The sequence below is a fragment of the Stegodyphus dumicola genome, chromosome 1 (genome assembly GCF_044657685.1).
Source record: "Stegodyphus dumicola isolate Sdum_Otavi_A_Nest chromosome 1, ASM4465768v1".
Classification (NCBI taxonomy): domain Eukaryota; kingdom Metazoa; phylum Arthropoda; class Arachnida; order Araneae; family Eresidae; genus Stegodyphus; species Stegodyphus dumicola.
In genome coordinates this window covers 139,585,501-139,604,190 of record NC_140768.1, presented here as the reverse complement: position 1 = coordinate 139,604,190, position 18,690 = coordinate 139,585,501, and the positions used below count along the sequence as shown (strand labels likewise).

Below are 18,690 nucleotides of genomic sequence, written 5' to 3'. Positions count from 1 at the left end.
AGACACAATGAAACTGGATATTTTTTCCAGAAAGAAAGGGTTAATGTGGAAGGAAAAAGAAAACAACTCCAAAATCTTATTGATTCCTCCTCCAAAATAGAATTATTAATCCAATAAAAACTAGAAACAAACCTTAAAAGAGATTTATTGTTAATTGGCATACTTCTAACTGCTGGCTGGAATAAGAAAGAAGCCAGTTAAAAAAAAACAATTTTTAACACATCAAATGAAGGAAAAATTATTATTGCAAGGAGCTAAAAAATACAAATCTTGGGCCATAAATGACTGGGAAAAGATCATTGTCAGTGATGAGACTTATTTGTTCAATGCTTACACATTTAACATTGTAGATGAAGTAAGGATGAATCAACAAACCTTAAATACTCTCAAAAACAAATGTTTTAGGTTTTTTTCACTATAGATGGCACTGGAAGTCTAGTTCCTATTCACGGAATGCTGAATTCATAAAGTATATAGAAATTTCAAATGCAGGATTGTACCATTCTTCAAAACCTTTGCATGGGCATTTTAATATGACTTGGCTTCATGCTACATTTCGAAATCTGTTGTAAGGTTCATATCAGAAAATAAAATTATTCTGCTGAATTGGCCAGGAAATTCACTTGACTTAAATCTTATTGAAAGTTTATGGCACATTATCAAGGAAAATCTAAGCAAAACAGATTGTATGATAAAAGAGCACACAATTCAAAATGCTATGAAAGTGTTGTTCCATGATAAAGAAGGAAAAAGACTACTCTAGGTGCATTCTAGAGGCTGTTTCTGCTAAAAAATGAAAAATTTCCTATTAATTTTATTATCATCACTCTATGTGAAGGTATGTACTTAAATTTATGAAGAAAATCGATTGGTCCCAATTAGTTTGCATATCACAGTATATTTTCCATAGTAATAAAGATTCAAGTATTCATATTTATTTGGCCTAGTACTTTTTTAAGCAGATTTTCATGAATGCATAGCATGCAAAAGTATTGCATAAATAGAGAGAACAAATTGATTACAAGATTGTATGAAATATTTAACTAAATAGCTATTTAAACTGCATTGACTTTGACTTCCTATGCAGTTATGATTGGCTATTTAAACTACATCAACAATGAAATGGCAGATTTTTACAGCTACCATAAACTGCTAAGAAACTACAGGATTTATATTTATGCACAAATATTGAAAGAATAATAATCTAAAATACATACTTAAGCATGCAGAACAACTTGTTTCAAATGCCCAAGCAAAGAAAGTTAATTGACTTTCACATCCTATTTTGATTATTTCCTGTTTCTAAGTGAATGTAAGAAATGCTGAAGTAATTTTTTCAAATACTCTGAAAAAAACTATTTTCTTAAAATAAAATAAAATATATAAATATAGAAAAATTAGTAAAACACAACAGCTATAGACAATCCTATTAATTTTTTTTTGCGAACACAGATATTAATTTGTTTTAATTAATACAATTTTAATATTACTTTTTCCTCACAATTAGTTATTTTTTTAACTGGAAGTTTAAAATGTACCATACAATATTAATGTTTCAGGTGATTTTTTTTATTGAAAATAAGTTGACCAACAAAGAGGATCATGTATAAAAATTCAACAATGCGTCTACGGTGGTTGAATAAAATACAGCCAAAGAATCATTCCTTTGCACTGTGAGTTAAATAATTACAAAAGTATGAAATATGTAATAACAATTTTATTTTAACTAAAATGCCTTTTAAATACAAACAGTTGTTTTTAAAGACTACTGCTTTCAAGAAACAGACTGATTTCATCTCTAGATATGCCTTATAGGCAGAACATAGTCAAAATTATTACGCTTTTCATATGGCTCAAATGGATCATCAATAAAATATTTTTTCTTTTTATAGGCTTTAGAAACCATTTTATCAAACATTATACATTGTGTTTTTGTACAAACTACATGCTGTACTTTTTCATATCGTGACTTATAATTTCTTCTCCATAGATGCTTATGAGATCCAGCTCTCCTACGAATCCAAAGGCCATTATCTAAACGATAAAACCGAGAGAGGACTGCTCCAACACTTTTCATTTTGCCAGTCTTTAGAGAAAATTTAGTCACACTTCTAGACACATTTATATTTGGATTTTCACTAAATAAAAGTGATCTGAAATAGAAAAATAAATTAATAAAATTAATGCAGTGTTTAAATAAACATAAAAAAAGGTCTAAACTAAAGTTTTTTTAAAACTTTGAATGACTTTATTGGGCTGGGTAGGGCTGATGCATTTCCTGGCACAAACTAAATGATTATGATAAGCCATACATATAGTTAATTCATTCTAACCTGTTCAATGTAAAGAGAATTGAAACAACTAAAAGAATTATACTAACGGCAATGAAATAATGTTATCTTAAAAGTAAACCAAATTTCCAAAAACCAGGTAAGGTCGTCGCATACAAATTCTTCCTGGAATAATGCAATGAATTAATGCATTAGTTCCACAAGATTATTTAAATTAAAACCACGTAAAATCTAAATAAATGAAACACATTGAAATAAAATAACTTTAAATGATAAAATTCAAAATCTCTCAACTTCATTCTCAATTATATGATCAAGAGTTAATATGTTTATTAAGCAGGTTCCATCGGTTTGACACTACACATATTGGGTCCCAACTGAGAGGCCCCATATTAGGCAGAGGGTGGGCAGCCAGTCAGAATTCTCCAGGAGAGGAGTGCTACCACCCTGGGACCCCTAATCTGAGACAGCAGACTTTAAAAATTTTTCTGTATTACTACTGCTACCCCCAGGTGCAAGGGGCCACCGCTCCCAGCCCCCAAGGATCACAGAGAACATGCACATCTGAAGATCTGACTGGTTATCGAAAGTGCTACCCACCAGTACTACGTAAGAAGCTTGACGCTTACATTGGTCTTAGACAGTCCTTACTCCAAGCCATCCAGACAGGGCTAATGAAGTTTCAGTTACTACAGAAAGCATATAAAAGTTAGATATTTTCTCATACTAAGAATCAGATTAAGATTATTTATTCACTTTATTAAAAAAAATGATATGAAAATATATATCTAGGCTGATAATTAAAAAATTACAGGCCTGTAGTCACATTTCAAAGATTTTGTAATAAAATACAATGAGACAAATGTTATCATAATAATGTCGGAAGTTTCATATACATAAAAGAGATCACTATCTTACCTATTTGGAGCTCTTTCATTAAGAAGATTGTTTCCAGAAAAAACACCAGCTATTAAAGGCTTCTGATTCGAATTCATCCAGCTAGAGAAATGAGCAGAACATGAAGGAGAATTCATAACTTTCAAGCCAGTGAAACCTAGGAAGGAGGGGGGGGGGGGAACTCATTAATTAAAAATATGTGACATTTTTTAAGAAATAGTTCTAAATCCAAAATTAATATGATACTTGTGTTTTAACCATTACTTTCTTGACATCAAGATAATTATGTTGGCAGTCTGGGTATTTTAAAATCCAAGATATTTAAAGACAACTGCTCCAATGTATGACAGTTTTATTTCCCATATTCAGCTATTTTTTTTTTTTTTTTGAAAAAATATGAGATTCTTTAGTGATGTCTAAATTTTGTATATGAGAACATTCTAAACTGTTTAAGAAATAGAACTATTACCAAACTAATGTGTTTTCAATGATAAATGAATGCTTTTTAAAGATGGCACTGGACTGTAAAACTTGATTGCAAATTATTATATTCAACATAATGACAACCAGATTGTAAAACTTTATTGCAAGTTATCATATTCAACATGAGAACCAGATTGTAGGACTTTATTGCAAATTATTATACTCAACAAAAAGCTCGGTAATGTTTATGGATAGCTAAAGAGGTTATTCAATGCCAAAAAACAAAAGTAAATGACAATAGTGGCCATATTGTTCTTCTGTTGGGAGGAAAGAAGAAGAAACAATACTTAGGAGCAGTGTTTCTTAAACGTTTTTCAGTCGCGAACCCTTTTTATCACCGAGATTTTTTCGCGACTCCCAGGACCCCATAATATTTACAAAAATTTTGTGAGACCCCATAAGTAATGTGCAAATCTAACACATGCATGAGTGAAACTGTCAATTTTTTTATTTTTACTGTAATATACTATTGCAGGTTTAGGTCATTAACTTTGATTTCTAATTTTAAGACATAAAACAGTGTGAAAATTTTAAATAAGTAACAGACAAAATGACAGCGTCACATTCAAAGCAAGGAAAATGAACGTTTATATTATAAAAAGAATGCGTCGAAATGTTTTCGTTTTTTTTCTCTTTGTCTGTATTGTCTTATCCTTATCTATTTTTAGATACATTGCATAAAAATATTTGGTAATTGTAAAATTATTATAATAAGTTAAAGAAATATCAAAACTGCTAAAATTTTTCGCGACCCCCTGCTGCAAGGTCCCCCGAACCACAGTTTAAGAAACCCTGCTTAAGAATTTAAATTTGCATCTAGGCTAATACAGTCAAAAGTCGTTAATCCGGACTCGTCGGGACTTCGGCCATTCCAGATTATCGATTTTTCCAGATTATAGATCATCAGTTTAAATCTCAAAAGATGGCATGCAGGAATTCTAAAATTAAAAATATGAAACCTTAATTTATGAAATAAAGAATAATTATAATCTAAAGGGTATCAAAATTTACAAAAAAAAGCTTAATATTTATTTGTTTACTTTATTAAACATTTCTTTTCCATTTTTTGCAGCAATTTCACTTTTTGTTTGATGGACATCGAAACATACTTTCGTTTTGTACGATCCTTTGGGAGCTCCAGAATCGGAAATTCTATTTGACATAATCGAAAGTTCAAGTTTACTTTTATAAAATTGCTCTTACAGTCTGCAAAAAATAATAATCCAGATCCAATTCGAAGATTAAGGAACAACGCAATCATCAACATTAACTGAAATAGATAATTAGATAATTTTAGCTTGTACCATCCGTTATACATTAAACGCGCACGCGAAAACGTATTCTGCGCTTGCGCACACGCATATGCGCAGTCGTAAAGGTCTTACGCGCACGCGTTAACACCTATGCGCATGTGTCAACGCGGCGCATGCGCAGAATGTTTTTAGCTTTGAGGTCCGGATTATAGATCATTCTGGTGTCCGAATTAACGACTTTTGACTGTATAAAAATCAGAGAAATTTGACAAAGAAGTACAAGTACTTAACAAAGAAGTACAAGTTTATTTTGCTTTGAGATTTGAACTGTGCATCATTTTCAGCCATCTGTACCTCTAACATATTATTATCAGTTTATATAACTATTTACTGTTTAAAAACTTTCATGTTAAATTTAACTAAATCAGAAGCTGAATCAGGGTTTGTACACATTTCTGCACATGGTAATTAAATACTTTTAAGGATGCTTAAGAACCATTAAAAATAATAATAATAAGGACCTATCAGGAAATGGGAACTGACTGGAATAGGATTATTCAATTATGGCAAAGCACACGAGGGCTATCTGCCAAAAGGGAGGGATGCCTTCGTGAAGAACTTTCTAATGGAAACTGGCTCGTATACACGTTACTTATGGGGAAAACCACGAAAACACCCATGCCCCGTTCGCGGGATTCGAACCTTGGACCGAACTACTAATGTTCAGCGTCTTTACCGCTCGGCCGCTGGTGGACCAATGAGAACTGAATAAATTCATTTAAAGATATTATCTATGCCTGAATTTCCCTTTTGTAATACCATCCTAAGAATAAAACAGATGTATAAGTACGATGCTTTATTATTAAGCATAAAATATAAAATAAATTTGAGAATAAAACCAACTTTGTAAAATTTGTCAAGTAGTATTAAATATTTTACACTTATAATAGCTGGACGTATTTTACAGAACATTAGCGATATTTTATTTAATTTTACTAACAGTTAACATTATACTGATTTTTCCTTTTGTGTCTCATTTCGTCAGGTACTTGATCAGTCTAAAGGTTTAGTAAATAGCAGACAGATTTTATATCAAACGGTATAGGTTAAAATGAGATGTAAAGTCATAATCAGTATAATTTGTAACTGATGATTGCCTGTAGCCACTGCTACTGCTTCCCTAGAGAGAGAACTACACTGGGGAAAAAGTCCTACTATAAAGTATAAAAATGGCTTTTTAAAATAATTATATAGTTGTTTTGCTTCTGTTAAGAATTGCTTCATAAATTGTGTTTTATAGCATTATTATCTTGTTTATTTTTCAGATTCAAAATATTGCCACAATAAGTCACCAAACTGGAATGTAATTTTACTTTATAATGTAAAATAATGTTTCATTTTAATGTTATTTCTGAAATATAACTTTATTATATTATCATTATTTTAATGAAATTTATCAATGTTACAACATTCTTTTTTTTAAAAAAAAGGTTTGAAAAATTCACAACTTCCGAAGTAAAAATTTTATCTTAAAATCTACAAAATGTTGATACGTCACCAAATTTAGAGCCATTTAATAAAAGAATTCACATCCCCAAAAGCAGAAGTTGTTTAAGAGCTCTTTATTAGAAAAAGAAAGAAATTAAAAATGCTTATGTTTCACTTCTTGCTCCGGAACTCGAGTATTACACCATTTGGCTCGACTCTTATATGCACCCTAATTTCACCAATGTGGCAATGTGTGCTCTATGCTGGTTTTTGGCTTGATTGTGTGTTATATGGTAACCCTGTTGACGTTACAAAATCTTTTCCTGGAGTGGTTTAATTGCTCTTTGGTTTGTGCCGTAAGTGTTTTGAAATGGCCCATGTTGCAATGATAGACGTGGTGGGAAGATTTCAGTCGATTTTTAGATTGTGTGGAAAGTAAATTTAGTATTAAAAGTTGTTGGAGTTGTCAACGAGTCTTTTGTTCATGGGTGTGTTTATGAGGATTGAAGTGTATTTTTGGAATTTCTGTGCGACTTTTAAAACGGAGTTCGAAATGCGGAGCTGCTATGAGAACTCGGACGAAGAAGGGCGTTTCTGATAGTTCTTGTGTGGATTTGCAGTCAAATGGTTCAGCAGAGTTTAAGATTTGGATTGTGGTTTTGGTGTAGCAAGTTAACTTTGGAGGAAGTTTTTATCATTACATTCAAAATTTTGAATCTCAGAAAGACATGTAATATAGCAAAATCGTGGCACTTTTGTTCACGGACATTGTGCGACTGGCAAAATTTTATTCAGGAATGTATTATGGTAAGTGCATTTTATTTTACTGTTTTTATTTTGTAGAATGTCATGTTCGTTGTTTTTTTTTCTATGAATTTTTGTTGTTATTGTTGTTTTTTGAATTGCCTGTAATTTAGTTTAGTTTATTTGGTTGATTTATGCACAATGCCTAGATTGTGCAATTAGTAGATGATTTTTTTTTTTAAAGTTTAAACAGGATGCTGTGTAGATGGTATTCTTTGAAATTTATTGTTGTTATGTTAATTTATTAAAGAGAGGTGTGCATAGTTCATAGATTCGTTCGTTGCCTAGATTGTGCAATTCGTAGATGAAGTTAAAATATATCACTGTGTACATGGATTCTTGTCAAATATTTTTGGTTAGAATCTTTTATGGGTTGATCTTTACATTATGGTAACTTGGCGATTTTTTCGCGAAAATTTGGCGACCAACTCTCCTACAGCAACCCTCTATTTTTTTTCCCCCGCCGCCATTTTGTCTTCACGAAGTAAAGACATGTTTCTTTTCTTTTTATCTACTGAACGCTTCTTCCAACAATCTACTAGCCGAATTACACTTATGCTAGAAATTTTATCTAACAAAACTGCTTCATCATGACAAATATTCACTGCAAAATTGGGAAAAAGTGCACAATACCATACTCCTTACGCGTTTTTCAAAATAACACATACACATAAACCATGTACACGCCGACTTATTTTTACTTAAAAAAAATCCCAGAATTACACAAAAATGGCATTGCACACACTCTTCACTACATCCATGTACACTGCTTTTTTCTCATAAATTAGAAAAATTTCACGAAAATACATGACAATTTTCTGAATCTTTAAACCCGGTAAAAAGAACATATATGAAATTACCTGATTGCGAAAAAGTTTATACCCTTTCCAAATATGAACATTTCCACATATAAAATAAATAAAATATCCAAAAACTTTTACCTCTAAATCATCTATTATATTATACACGTCACCAACGAATTCATACCGCAAGCATTACAAATACTTAGTGTCAAATATTTAAATTATTTCCATGCACGTTTACTTCAACTTAAACGTATACCGAATTCCTACAAACATAAAATTCACAAAATAACTATCATTTAATTAAAATATCACTAAACCATGTACACGTCGACTTATTTTTACTTAAAAAAACATCCCAGAATGGCACAAAAATGGCATTGCGCACACTCTTCACTATATCCATGTACACTGCTTTTTTCTCATAAATTAGAAAAATTTGACGAAAATGCATAACAATTTTGTGAATCTTTAAACCCGGTAAAAAGAACATATATGAAATTACCTGATTGCGAAAAAGTATATACCCTTTCCAAATATGAACATTTCCCCATATAAAATAAATAAAATATCCAAAAACTTTTACCTCTACATTATCTATTATATTACAAACATCACTAACTAATTCATACCGCAAATATTACAAAAACTTAGTGTCAAATATTTAAATTATTTCCATGCACGTTTACGGAAATTACTTTACTTCCACCTTACATTTAGAACAATGCATAAAAATAATATCCTCAAATAATTAAAAATACTAACTTACCTATTCTTCTTCAGAATCTTGATTACGTGTCCGATTAACTTTTCTTATTTCTGTTTCAGGATCTTTAAAATCATACTTATAGTTCACACCAAGGTACCAGGTAAAATAAATAACTTAATAAAACATCTTTACTTCTATCTCGCACAACCTTAAAGAAACACTTATTACTACGCCTTTCAATCCTACTAAATACCCATTTCGAATTCACTTTAGTTAGGGCCATGGGATCCAAAAATTAACGAACACTGTTTCACACAACACAGAATAAAGGCAAATACAAAATTTCCAGATTATTTCCCGATTTCCCCCCTTTTCCGATTAAAGAATCGTAATTCGTCCATTAATATCACATGATCTCTCATTTCCCTCACACAAAATAATGCATAATCGGAACTGAGTACTGCTCACATTATTACCAAAGTCCCAGGTAGTAACCTTTATCGCCTCCAAAATGTCGCCAAACTACCAGTTACCATATTGTAAAGATCAGCCCTTTTATGTTTTTGGCATTTACATTTTTTGTTTTTGTTTCGGATTTTTAGACTAAATTGTCTGTTCAAAACATGGTTTTTGCATGTGCGAAAACCATGCTTTTGGAGACATTTTAGGCTTAAAGTTCGAAATGTAGACAAAAAATTTAAATAGTAATATGGCAGTGTGGAGTTTCTCGCTAACGACCTGAGGGTGCATATAAGAGTAGTTCCCACCATTTATATTAGAAATAGAAACAAATTCACATGATAACCCATGAAATAATATTTGGGTTGATCTTTACAATATGGTAACTGGTAGTTTGGCGACATTTTGGAGGCGATAAAGGTTACTACCTGGGACTTTTGTAATAATGTGAGCAGTACTCAGTTCCGATTATGCATTATTTTGCGTGAGGGAAATGAGAGATCATGGGATATGTCATGTGATATTAATGGACGAATTATGGTTCTTTAATCGGAAAAGGGGGGAAATCGGGAAAAAATGTGGAAATTTTGTATTTAGCTTTATTCTGTGTTGTGTGAAACAGTGTTGTTTAATTTTTGGATCCCATGGCCCTAACTAAAGTGAATTCGAAATGGGTATTTAGGCATTGTGATAAAGAGAAGTTTGCTTTTTATTTAGCGGAGGAAGTATGGAGGAAAAATTCGCAGAAAAAATCTTTCAATAATTTTATTGAATGAATTAGAAAAGTGTATCCGCCACGTAATAAAGATTCTGAAGAAGATTAGGTAAGTTAGTATTTTTAATTATTTGAGGATATTATTTTTATGCATTGTTCTAAATGTAAGGTGGAAAGGAATTTGGTATTATTGGGAAAATTGTTATTAGCAATGATTTAGTTTAAAGTAATTAGGATTGTAAGGTAATTTTTATTAATTTAATGTATGTGCTCATTTATATTTTAAGTAGTGTTTTTGAATTTAATTATATTTTAATGAAATGATATTGTGAATTTTATGTTTGTAGGAATTTGGTATACGTTTTAGTTGAAGTAAACGTGCATGGAAATAATTTAAATATCTGACACTAAGTATTTGTAATGGTTGCGGTATGAATTCGTTGGTGACGTTTATAATTTAATAGATGATTTAGAGGTAAAAGTTTTTGGATATTTTATTTATTTTATATGTGGAAATGTTCATATTTGGAAAGGGTAAATACTTTTCCGCGATCAGGTAATTTCATATATGTTCTTTTTACCGGGTTTAAAGATTGAGAAAATTGTCATGTATTTTCGTGAAATTTTCCTAATTTATGAGAAAAAAGCAGTGTACATGGATATAGTGAAGAGTATGCGCAATGCCATTTTTGTGCAATTCTGGGATGTTTTTTTAAGTAAAAATAAGTCGACGTGTACATGGTTTAGTGATATTTTAATTAAATGATAGTTATTTTGTGAATTTTATGTTTGTAGGAATTTGGTATACGTTTAAGTTGAAATAAACGTGCATGGAAATAATTTAAATATTTGATACTAAGTATTTGTAATGCTTGCGGTATGAATTCGTTGGTGACGTGTATAATGTAATAGATGATTTAGAGGTAAAAGTTTTTGGATATTTTATTTTATATGTGGAAATGTTCATATTTGGAAAGGGTAAATACTTTTTCGCGATCAGGTAATTTCATATATGTTCTTTTTACCGGGTTTAAAGATTGAGAAAATTGTCATGCATTTTCGTGAAATTTTTCTAATTTATGAGAGAAAAGCAGTGTACATGGATATAGTGAAGAGTATGCGCAATGCCATTTTTGTGCAATTCTGGGATGTTTTTTTTAAATAAAAATAAGTTGGCGTGTACATGGTTTATGTGTATGTGTTATTTTGAAAAATGCGTAAGGAGTATGGTATTGTGCACTTTTTCCGAATTTTGCAGTGAATATTTGTCATGATTAAGCAGTTTTGTTTGATAAAATTTCTAGCATAAGTGTAATTCGGCTAGTAGATTGTTGGAAGAAGTGTTCAGTAGATAAAAAGAAAAGAAACATGTCTTTACTTCGTGAAGACAAAATGGCGGTGGGGAAAAAAAAATAGAGGGTTGCTGTAGGAGAGTTGGTTGCCAAATTTTCGCCAAGTTACCATAATGTAAAGATCAACCAATATTTGTCAGTGAATCAACAAAAATATTTTACCACAATACCAATTTAAACTCAAAATGGGAGGCATAGAAACAAACAGAAATTTCAGATGAATAAAATTAAGGACTTTCTGGTGATCTTGGCCGAAATTAATGCCTTTCAAGGTACAGAAATCAATTCCAAAAAACCTAAAGACTCTTAAGGACCATACAAACTCTGCGAATGATAAAAAGCTGTTACAAATAAACAGAATGGCTTAATATTCCACTTTTGAATGGAACAATCTATATTTTAATTTTAAACAGAATTGCAAATTTATAGCAATACTGCCTGAAATCATTTATATATACGTTATATAAAAGGAGTTTATTGATAAAATGAAACAATATGGAAGAAATGAAAACAAAAATCATAATCTGTCAAATCCTAACATTACACACTTTTATGTATTTATTTTATTTATATGCATAATGTGATCAATAAAGTTTTGAAATAAAACACTTCTTTAAAGGCTGATCTCGCACTATAGCTTTTTGCTACACCTAATAATCTGTCCAATCTACTCCTTCATTTAGATCCCAAGAATTTACGAACACAGGCAAGTAGATCAAAGTGCTCAAAACGTTCTACACCCAAATCACACCATCTACATATACAAATGTACAGAGATCCATTCAAAATGCCGTTCAAAAGCAAATGGGATATGCTTTCTACATATACTCGTAAAGTGAACATATAATGTTTACTCACAGGCTACTCATGATACAGAATGAGGGTTCTTTTATTTGAGGCATGACAAGAATAAGCAATTAGTTTCCTGACTTCTGGAGTTCATAGAATATTCATTTTTGACTTAGTATAATACTGAGAAATTACCATCATCATCTTATGAAAAGGATAAAATACTTAACACGGACTGAAAACATAAATTTTCTGTAAAAATACATAAAATGAAAAATCTTAGTTACTTCTAAAAACTTGCGATCCGGCAGCCACAAGTGATTTCAGCATATTTTTTTTTTTTTTCTTATTTATATTAGAATCTTAAAATTACAATAAATGATAAACAATTAATATCATTAAATTATAATTTCGTTAAACCGTTTGACATTTCAGAGACCTTTCATTCATACACGAATCACTAGAGCTGGAGCAAACCGCATGAATTCGTTACTGAGTAACGGGTACGTTGGTTGACTCGAAGTACCGATTCGGTACTCACAAATTCATTTCGTTACTCGCATCTGTCGTACAATGCGGTTTGTTCGAGTACGAATGATGCGGTTTTTATCAAGGACGTTTAAGGCTCCTCTATAGGATTCTATCCTTCTATTCTAATCCTTCTATTCTAACCTCTAATCCTCTATTCTAACCTCCTTAAGGCTCCTCTATAGGAGCCTTAAGGAGGTTAGAATTGAAGGAGGGAGGGTTCGCAGTTTCCTCCACTATCGAGGAATGAAACTCCGCCGAGCAAGCGGCGTCCATGTTTGTGACTTCAAAACATTGCATTACGGCAGTGATATGTACGTGTTTCTAAGCTGTTCTGTGCATTTATTTTCCAGTAAAAATATGTTAAATTTATAATGAAATCCCTCGCTATTGTTGAATTTTTGTTTTAAAGTAATAAATATGATATCCATAATTTACTATGTACAGCAAATTGTTAAGAAATAGTTCGAAATCTAAATGCATGCGCATAACATTAAAGCCTTTAAAAAATGATATTTCTGCATATTTCACGGATTCGCTTAGGTTAGAAAATAAATCTTAATAAAATAAAACAGAATTCATTGATTTCAGTTTATGCGCATTTCATATTTATTAATCTCAAAGAAACTGCCTTTAATAAAGTTGAATTACAGAAATGCAACTATATAAGTTTTTGGATACATCTTTCCACATGTTCAATGGTGTAAATATTTTACTTAATTTTATCACTATACTGCCCAGAAATTTGTAAGTTTATGCAAAAAATTTTAACAACAGAACAGTTTATCTTAACGTAAAAAAATGAATAATAATTAATATATAAAGAAAAGCATTGCTTTATTTAACACCTTTACAATTAATAAAAATAGTAACAATTGATTTCTTACTTTTCATGAAAGTTATAAAATGAATTAACTAAAACGTTCAAATTATACAATTTAAATCCTACCATATAGCATTGTATCTTAAGGAACGAAGATACCAGCTATAAACAGAAACATTAAAATGTATTTAATATATTTTGATTATAGTTATATTAAATAACCTATTTTGGTACTTTTCCGTTTTGCCGGCGCAAGCGATAAAGTCGCCAATAATGGTACAATTGATGCCAAACGAGTATTCTCGCTGGTAACCTTTTACGCCTCATTCAGATAGTTCAGTTTTATGTCTAAGGCCATTTTCGGTAATTAAATCAATTAGGATGCAATCACAGCGCTTACCCGAAGCCGAAAATATAGAAAAGGTAAAGTCAAGGGTTTAAATTCATCAATTCTAATGAGAATGCATTAGCGAAGTAAAGCACTGCAGTTTTACATAATTTCTGAGTAAGCTATTCGTACGAATTGAAGTATTTCTTGCATTTAAACTTGTGTTCCAAATTAAGATTTAATTTGAAATTAATGTAGATAATTACTGAGAGCATTATATTTTTGTAGAGTAGTTTACGTGCGATGAGATCGCTTGGGGTCACGTGATATGAACCGGCGAAACAGGATGTTGAACCATGAAAGCATAGTAAATTCTTAAATTAATGTCTTTTTACAAATTTATTGTCTTTATTTATTGGCTTTTTGTAAAATTTTAAGCGATATTAAAATGTTTATGCCTTCAAAAAAAAATTCTTAGAACTAACATTTTTTAATATTTTTTATGTGTATACTGTATGATGTCGCCAATAAAGTCTGCTTGGCGAGATTTGCGCCGTTGAAACAGAAAAGTCCTTTTTTTCACATCTGGAAAGAAAACCACATGACGTGATATTTTTTGACATAGTTGTCATATTACATAAAAAAAGAAAATTAATACTTACGTGTGAAAAATAATGCCCGGAATTTTTTTCGAGAATCTATTTGTGCATCCATATGCAATACAAGTTGACATGCTTCAAAAAGAAAAGAAAAAAATGTTGCAATGACAGACTTCCTTGCACAAGTCACAGTGATAACAGGAAGATGGCCGCCAAACTTCACCGTTTGAGTTGAACCTTCCCTCCTTCTATTCTAACCTCCTTGGTTTCTATGCGAATACGAATGACAGACAATCAGACAGACAAAGTAGACAGATGTCTTGTTTTGCACCCGCTAGGTCTTTCTGCACCGATGGGCGAAAAATCAAGCATAGGTGCGAAGGAAAGGTATGTAGAAAGAGGGGCAATTTCGTATTTGAGGAGAGTAAAAAGGAACTTCGTACATTTTTTACGAGTTCAAAAGGCCAGAAAGAAAAGATGGGACAAAATAAAATTTAAAATAAATGTCCCAAAAATAATAGAGGAGAAAAAAAAAGGGCCTATAGAAAGAAAAGGAAAAGAAGTAGAAAATATCCTAAAATACGATTGTGTCCATGAGTGTAGTTAAGGAGTTCATCTGCAAAAATTAGTGTCTTTAAGAAGCAAACTTTAGCTAAGTTAAAAAAAAAAAAAAAAAAAAAAAAAAAAAAAAAAAGGAATTAATTCCTACATGGTAATGTGTATGCCCTTATCCTGAGACCTAACTAGAAAAGACATATATCATCACAAAGATGTACATAATATTTTAACTAAAGTAACATTAAATATTACCGTTCCCAAAAAATTTCATGTATATTTCAGAAAAACAGTAATTGATAAAATTATAAATCCATCATACACAGTGTGAGAGCATTTCAGCAAAAATAAATTATACAGTTTATTTTTCTTAAATATTAGTTAAATATAAAATTAATTTATTAATTTAACCGTTGAAATTTATTATAGTACAAGTTGAACAAATTCCGTCACTGTATTTTTATTTGCTCGTAATTTTAAGTTTGAGACCTGAAAAAAAAAAAAAAAAAAAGTCAGGGATCTTTGTTACAAAAATCACAATCTATACTCGTGGATGATCAAGAGATCCCCATTTTTCCCTCACAAGAAATTCCTAAGCACGAAAAGGGGGGGCCTCCGAAGGGTGTGAGTTGCTGATAAGAACGGACTACTGATAAGGAATGTGGCGTCTCTACGGAATAGTTACAAAGAAAAGAACCACATGACCTGCTACTATTACCAACTATTGTATAATGCTAGAATCTTATGAAAAATAATAAATAAAGAAATTTAATGACACTCTACTGATAGAGAAACAGATATTTTATAGAGAACAGAATGTTACTTATCTGAATATTCCGTGTCAGGGCCTCTTTTGGATTTCTCGTGTTCATAGTGAACAGCTAACAAAACACCTGAAGTTTCGAAGAAGCGAAGTTTCCTTTTTCAATTTGATGAATGAGATATTGCATAGGAAAGGTGCATTTAACTATTTTAGAGAGTTGAAAACATTTTTGAAACACTTATTTAAAAAATTTCGGAGCTGTGTTTAGACACTGCCTCCAGCTTTCGTGATCGCAGCGCCAGTCTCCTGCCCGAATACGAATGATGCGGTTGCTGTTCGAATACGAATGATACGGTTGCGTCACAATGCGCTCATATTTTTCATAGATAATTTTGAATTTTTTGGGGCATCGGGCAAACTCTTGTTTACATTATGTGTTTTAGTTGCAATACTATTTAGTTGTTGATATTTAAGAAAATGAGCAATTTTCATAGCGTGAAGCGTTATTTTGTATTTGCTTTTTACTACTGCTATTTATGTTTGTAATTTGAAAATTTAGATGATTCGCCTTCTTTCTTTTTTTTTTTTTTCCTTGAGCGTATCATAGTCAGATTTTATTGATTTGAAATATTTATATACTGCACTTAGGTATTGTTTATATAAGAATATGTAGGTTAATATAGGTTCTTTACTTCCTTGTATCAAATAAAATGGCAGTAATTATTCTAATCGAGAAAACTTTTGGGTATCATATTTTAACGGAAATATCCGTTTTTGACGATTACGGAAACCATGTGAATTATTTTTTGGGCTGACGCCTGTACGTACGAACACAATGAAAAATTCTCTCTCTCTCTCTCTTTTTTTTTTTTTTTTTTTTTTTCAAAAAAACTTATTGTTAAATGTAATCCCATTTACTCTAAGCTGATACTTATGACTAATGATTATGACTCTAAGTCGATACTTGAAAGGGATTTTTTTCGTGATGTGTAAGTACGTATGTATGCATTTTGCATAACTCAAAAACGGTTAGTTATAGAACGTTGAAATTTTGTATATGGGTCCGTTATAACATCTAGATGTGCACCTCCCTTTTTATTGCAATCGGTAATACTACCAAACGTAAATATGTATATATATATCAAATAAATTATAATTAAATGTAAAGTACGTATATATATGTCCTTATAATTAAATGTAAAGTACACACACACACACATATATATATATATATAATAAAAGACAAGTAAGGCGAAAATAAAAGCTTTGGCTTTTATTTTATTTAATTATCACTAAATAAGTTACTTGACTTTTATTTTTGCAATCATTGGTTGCACTCAGGACTTAATTTTTAAAATTAGAAGTGCTGGAGCTCTATGGAAGGCCATCAGGAAAGATGAATAAATAAATAAATAAATAAAAATAACTATTACAATAATAAAATAATTAGCAACTAGAATATTAAATGATTATTATTATAATTCAATAAAAATTTAAAGACAAATGAAAATTTAATTAATTCTTAAATTAAAGATGAATAACTAAGTAATGAAATAAAATACCAAACATCGTCTTGTTTGGGGGCTGTGGCTAAAATTGCAATTGAAGAACTAAGCCGAGCATTAGCTAAATTTAGGCTTTTGATGAGCAAATAATGTACTGTTTACCAGAGTATAGATAGAAATTTGGTTATGTAGCCCATTCTTCTAAAACGACGTTTCGTAGCTGCCTTCCACCACCAATTACTTTTTTTTTTTTCGGTTTCGGTTTATTCGGTTACAGCAAAGCACACTAGGGCTATTGCCTACGGGGAGGGAGGCCTTCGTGTAGGAGTTTTTAAAGGGAACTGTCTCATATGCAAGTTACACACGGGAATAACAATGAAAACGCCCGTGCAGCTAGCCGTTAGCCGGGAATTGAACCCCGAACCGAGCTATTAGTGCTCAGCGACTTTACCGCTCGAGCTCTGGTGGGCTCTTTTTTTTCTTTTCATTCGCTGTTTGAAAAACGGGTGTTCACTTTACGATAAAGTAAGCACCTGTTTACTTCAATTAAAATGGGTTAGACGATGTGACTCTTCCTACTTTAATCTCACTTAGCTTTTGATTTCTAATATTGATTCAATGTTTTCTGTAGACAAAGTATTCTGATTAGAATAATAGATTTCAAACATGTTCAAAAGGTGTGTATCTGAATATAATTAGGTTTTTATAACATAGGGCCCATTTTATTAGTTTCACATAGTTCTAAAGCAATTGAACCACAGCATCGCTGTTTTGAAAGAAAGTAAAAATGTGAGAAATGTATAATGAACATTAATATACAAGCTTTATTAAAAGTAGTCAGCCTTTTAAAACGGTACCGTCTATGCTTTTAGAGGATTTTTGGAGCTCTGTGTATTTGCTCTGGCATCTTAAAAAAGTGATGTTCAATATCAACGTATGTTTATGTTCTCAAAAATACAGGTCTCTTTCAGAAAGCGACCTCTTAGAAGTCGTCAATAAATGATTCAGTATAATTATTTTCTAATAGAATAAATTTATTTTAACGTCAATTTAAAAATGGCTGCTTGTACTAAGAGTTAAGAGCAATAAGACTCTAATTTTTCTTTCGCAATTAGCTATCATGCCAGCTGAATTGTTTTCTGCATAACCTTTATTGTGTATAATTGAAATATTTAGCTATGCATTCAACAAATATACAACAAATGTAAGACAAATCATTAAAAAAATTAAAATTTGGAACATTAATGGTAATTTTTTGTTATACATAAAATATTATTAATGAATGATGAATTTATATCATATTATATATAAATCAAAATTTAAACTCCTATTCCTTTATAATAAATTGAAGAAAAGCTATAAAGTGAATTAATTTTTAAAAACAAAACGAAAATTTAAAAAAAAATTGTCATATACCTAGAATCTAAAAATGACGAATACTGAATTTTACGACTCATGTGTGTATGGGTGTATTTAATTATGGCAAGGCACACTATGGCTATCTGCCTAAGGGGGATGCCTTCGGGGAGGACTTTCTAAGGTAAAC

General features: G+C 31.0%; 1 protein-coding gene across 1 annotated transcript; it reads right to left on the bottom strand.

Annotated features, from left to right (window-relative positions):
* Nucleotides 1–1,699: 1,699 nt before the first annotated feature.
* mRpL35 (mitochondrial ribosomal protein L35) lies at nucleotides 1,700–12,541 on the bottom strand. The gene is made up of 3 exons (XM_035354147.2): nucleotides 12,331–12,541; nucleotides 3,210–3,345; nucleotides 1,700–2,153 (listed from the first exon to the last, which is right to left on the bottom strand). The coding sequence occupies exons 1-3, from the start codon at nucleotides 12,371–12,373 to the stop codon at nucleotides 1,799–1,801; spliced, it is 534 nt and encodes a 177-aa protein (XP_035210038.1). The 5' UTR covers nucleotides 12,374–12,541; the 3' UTR covers nucleotides 1,700–1,798.
* Nucleotides 12,542–18,690: the final 6,149 nt, after the last annotated feature.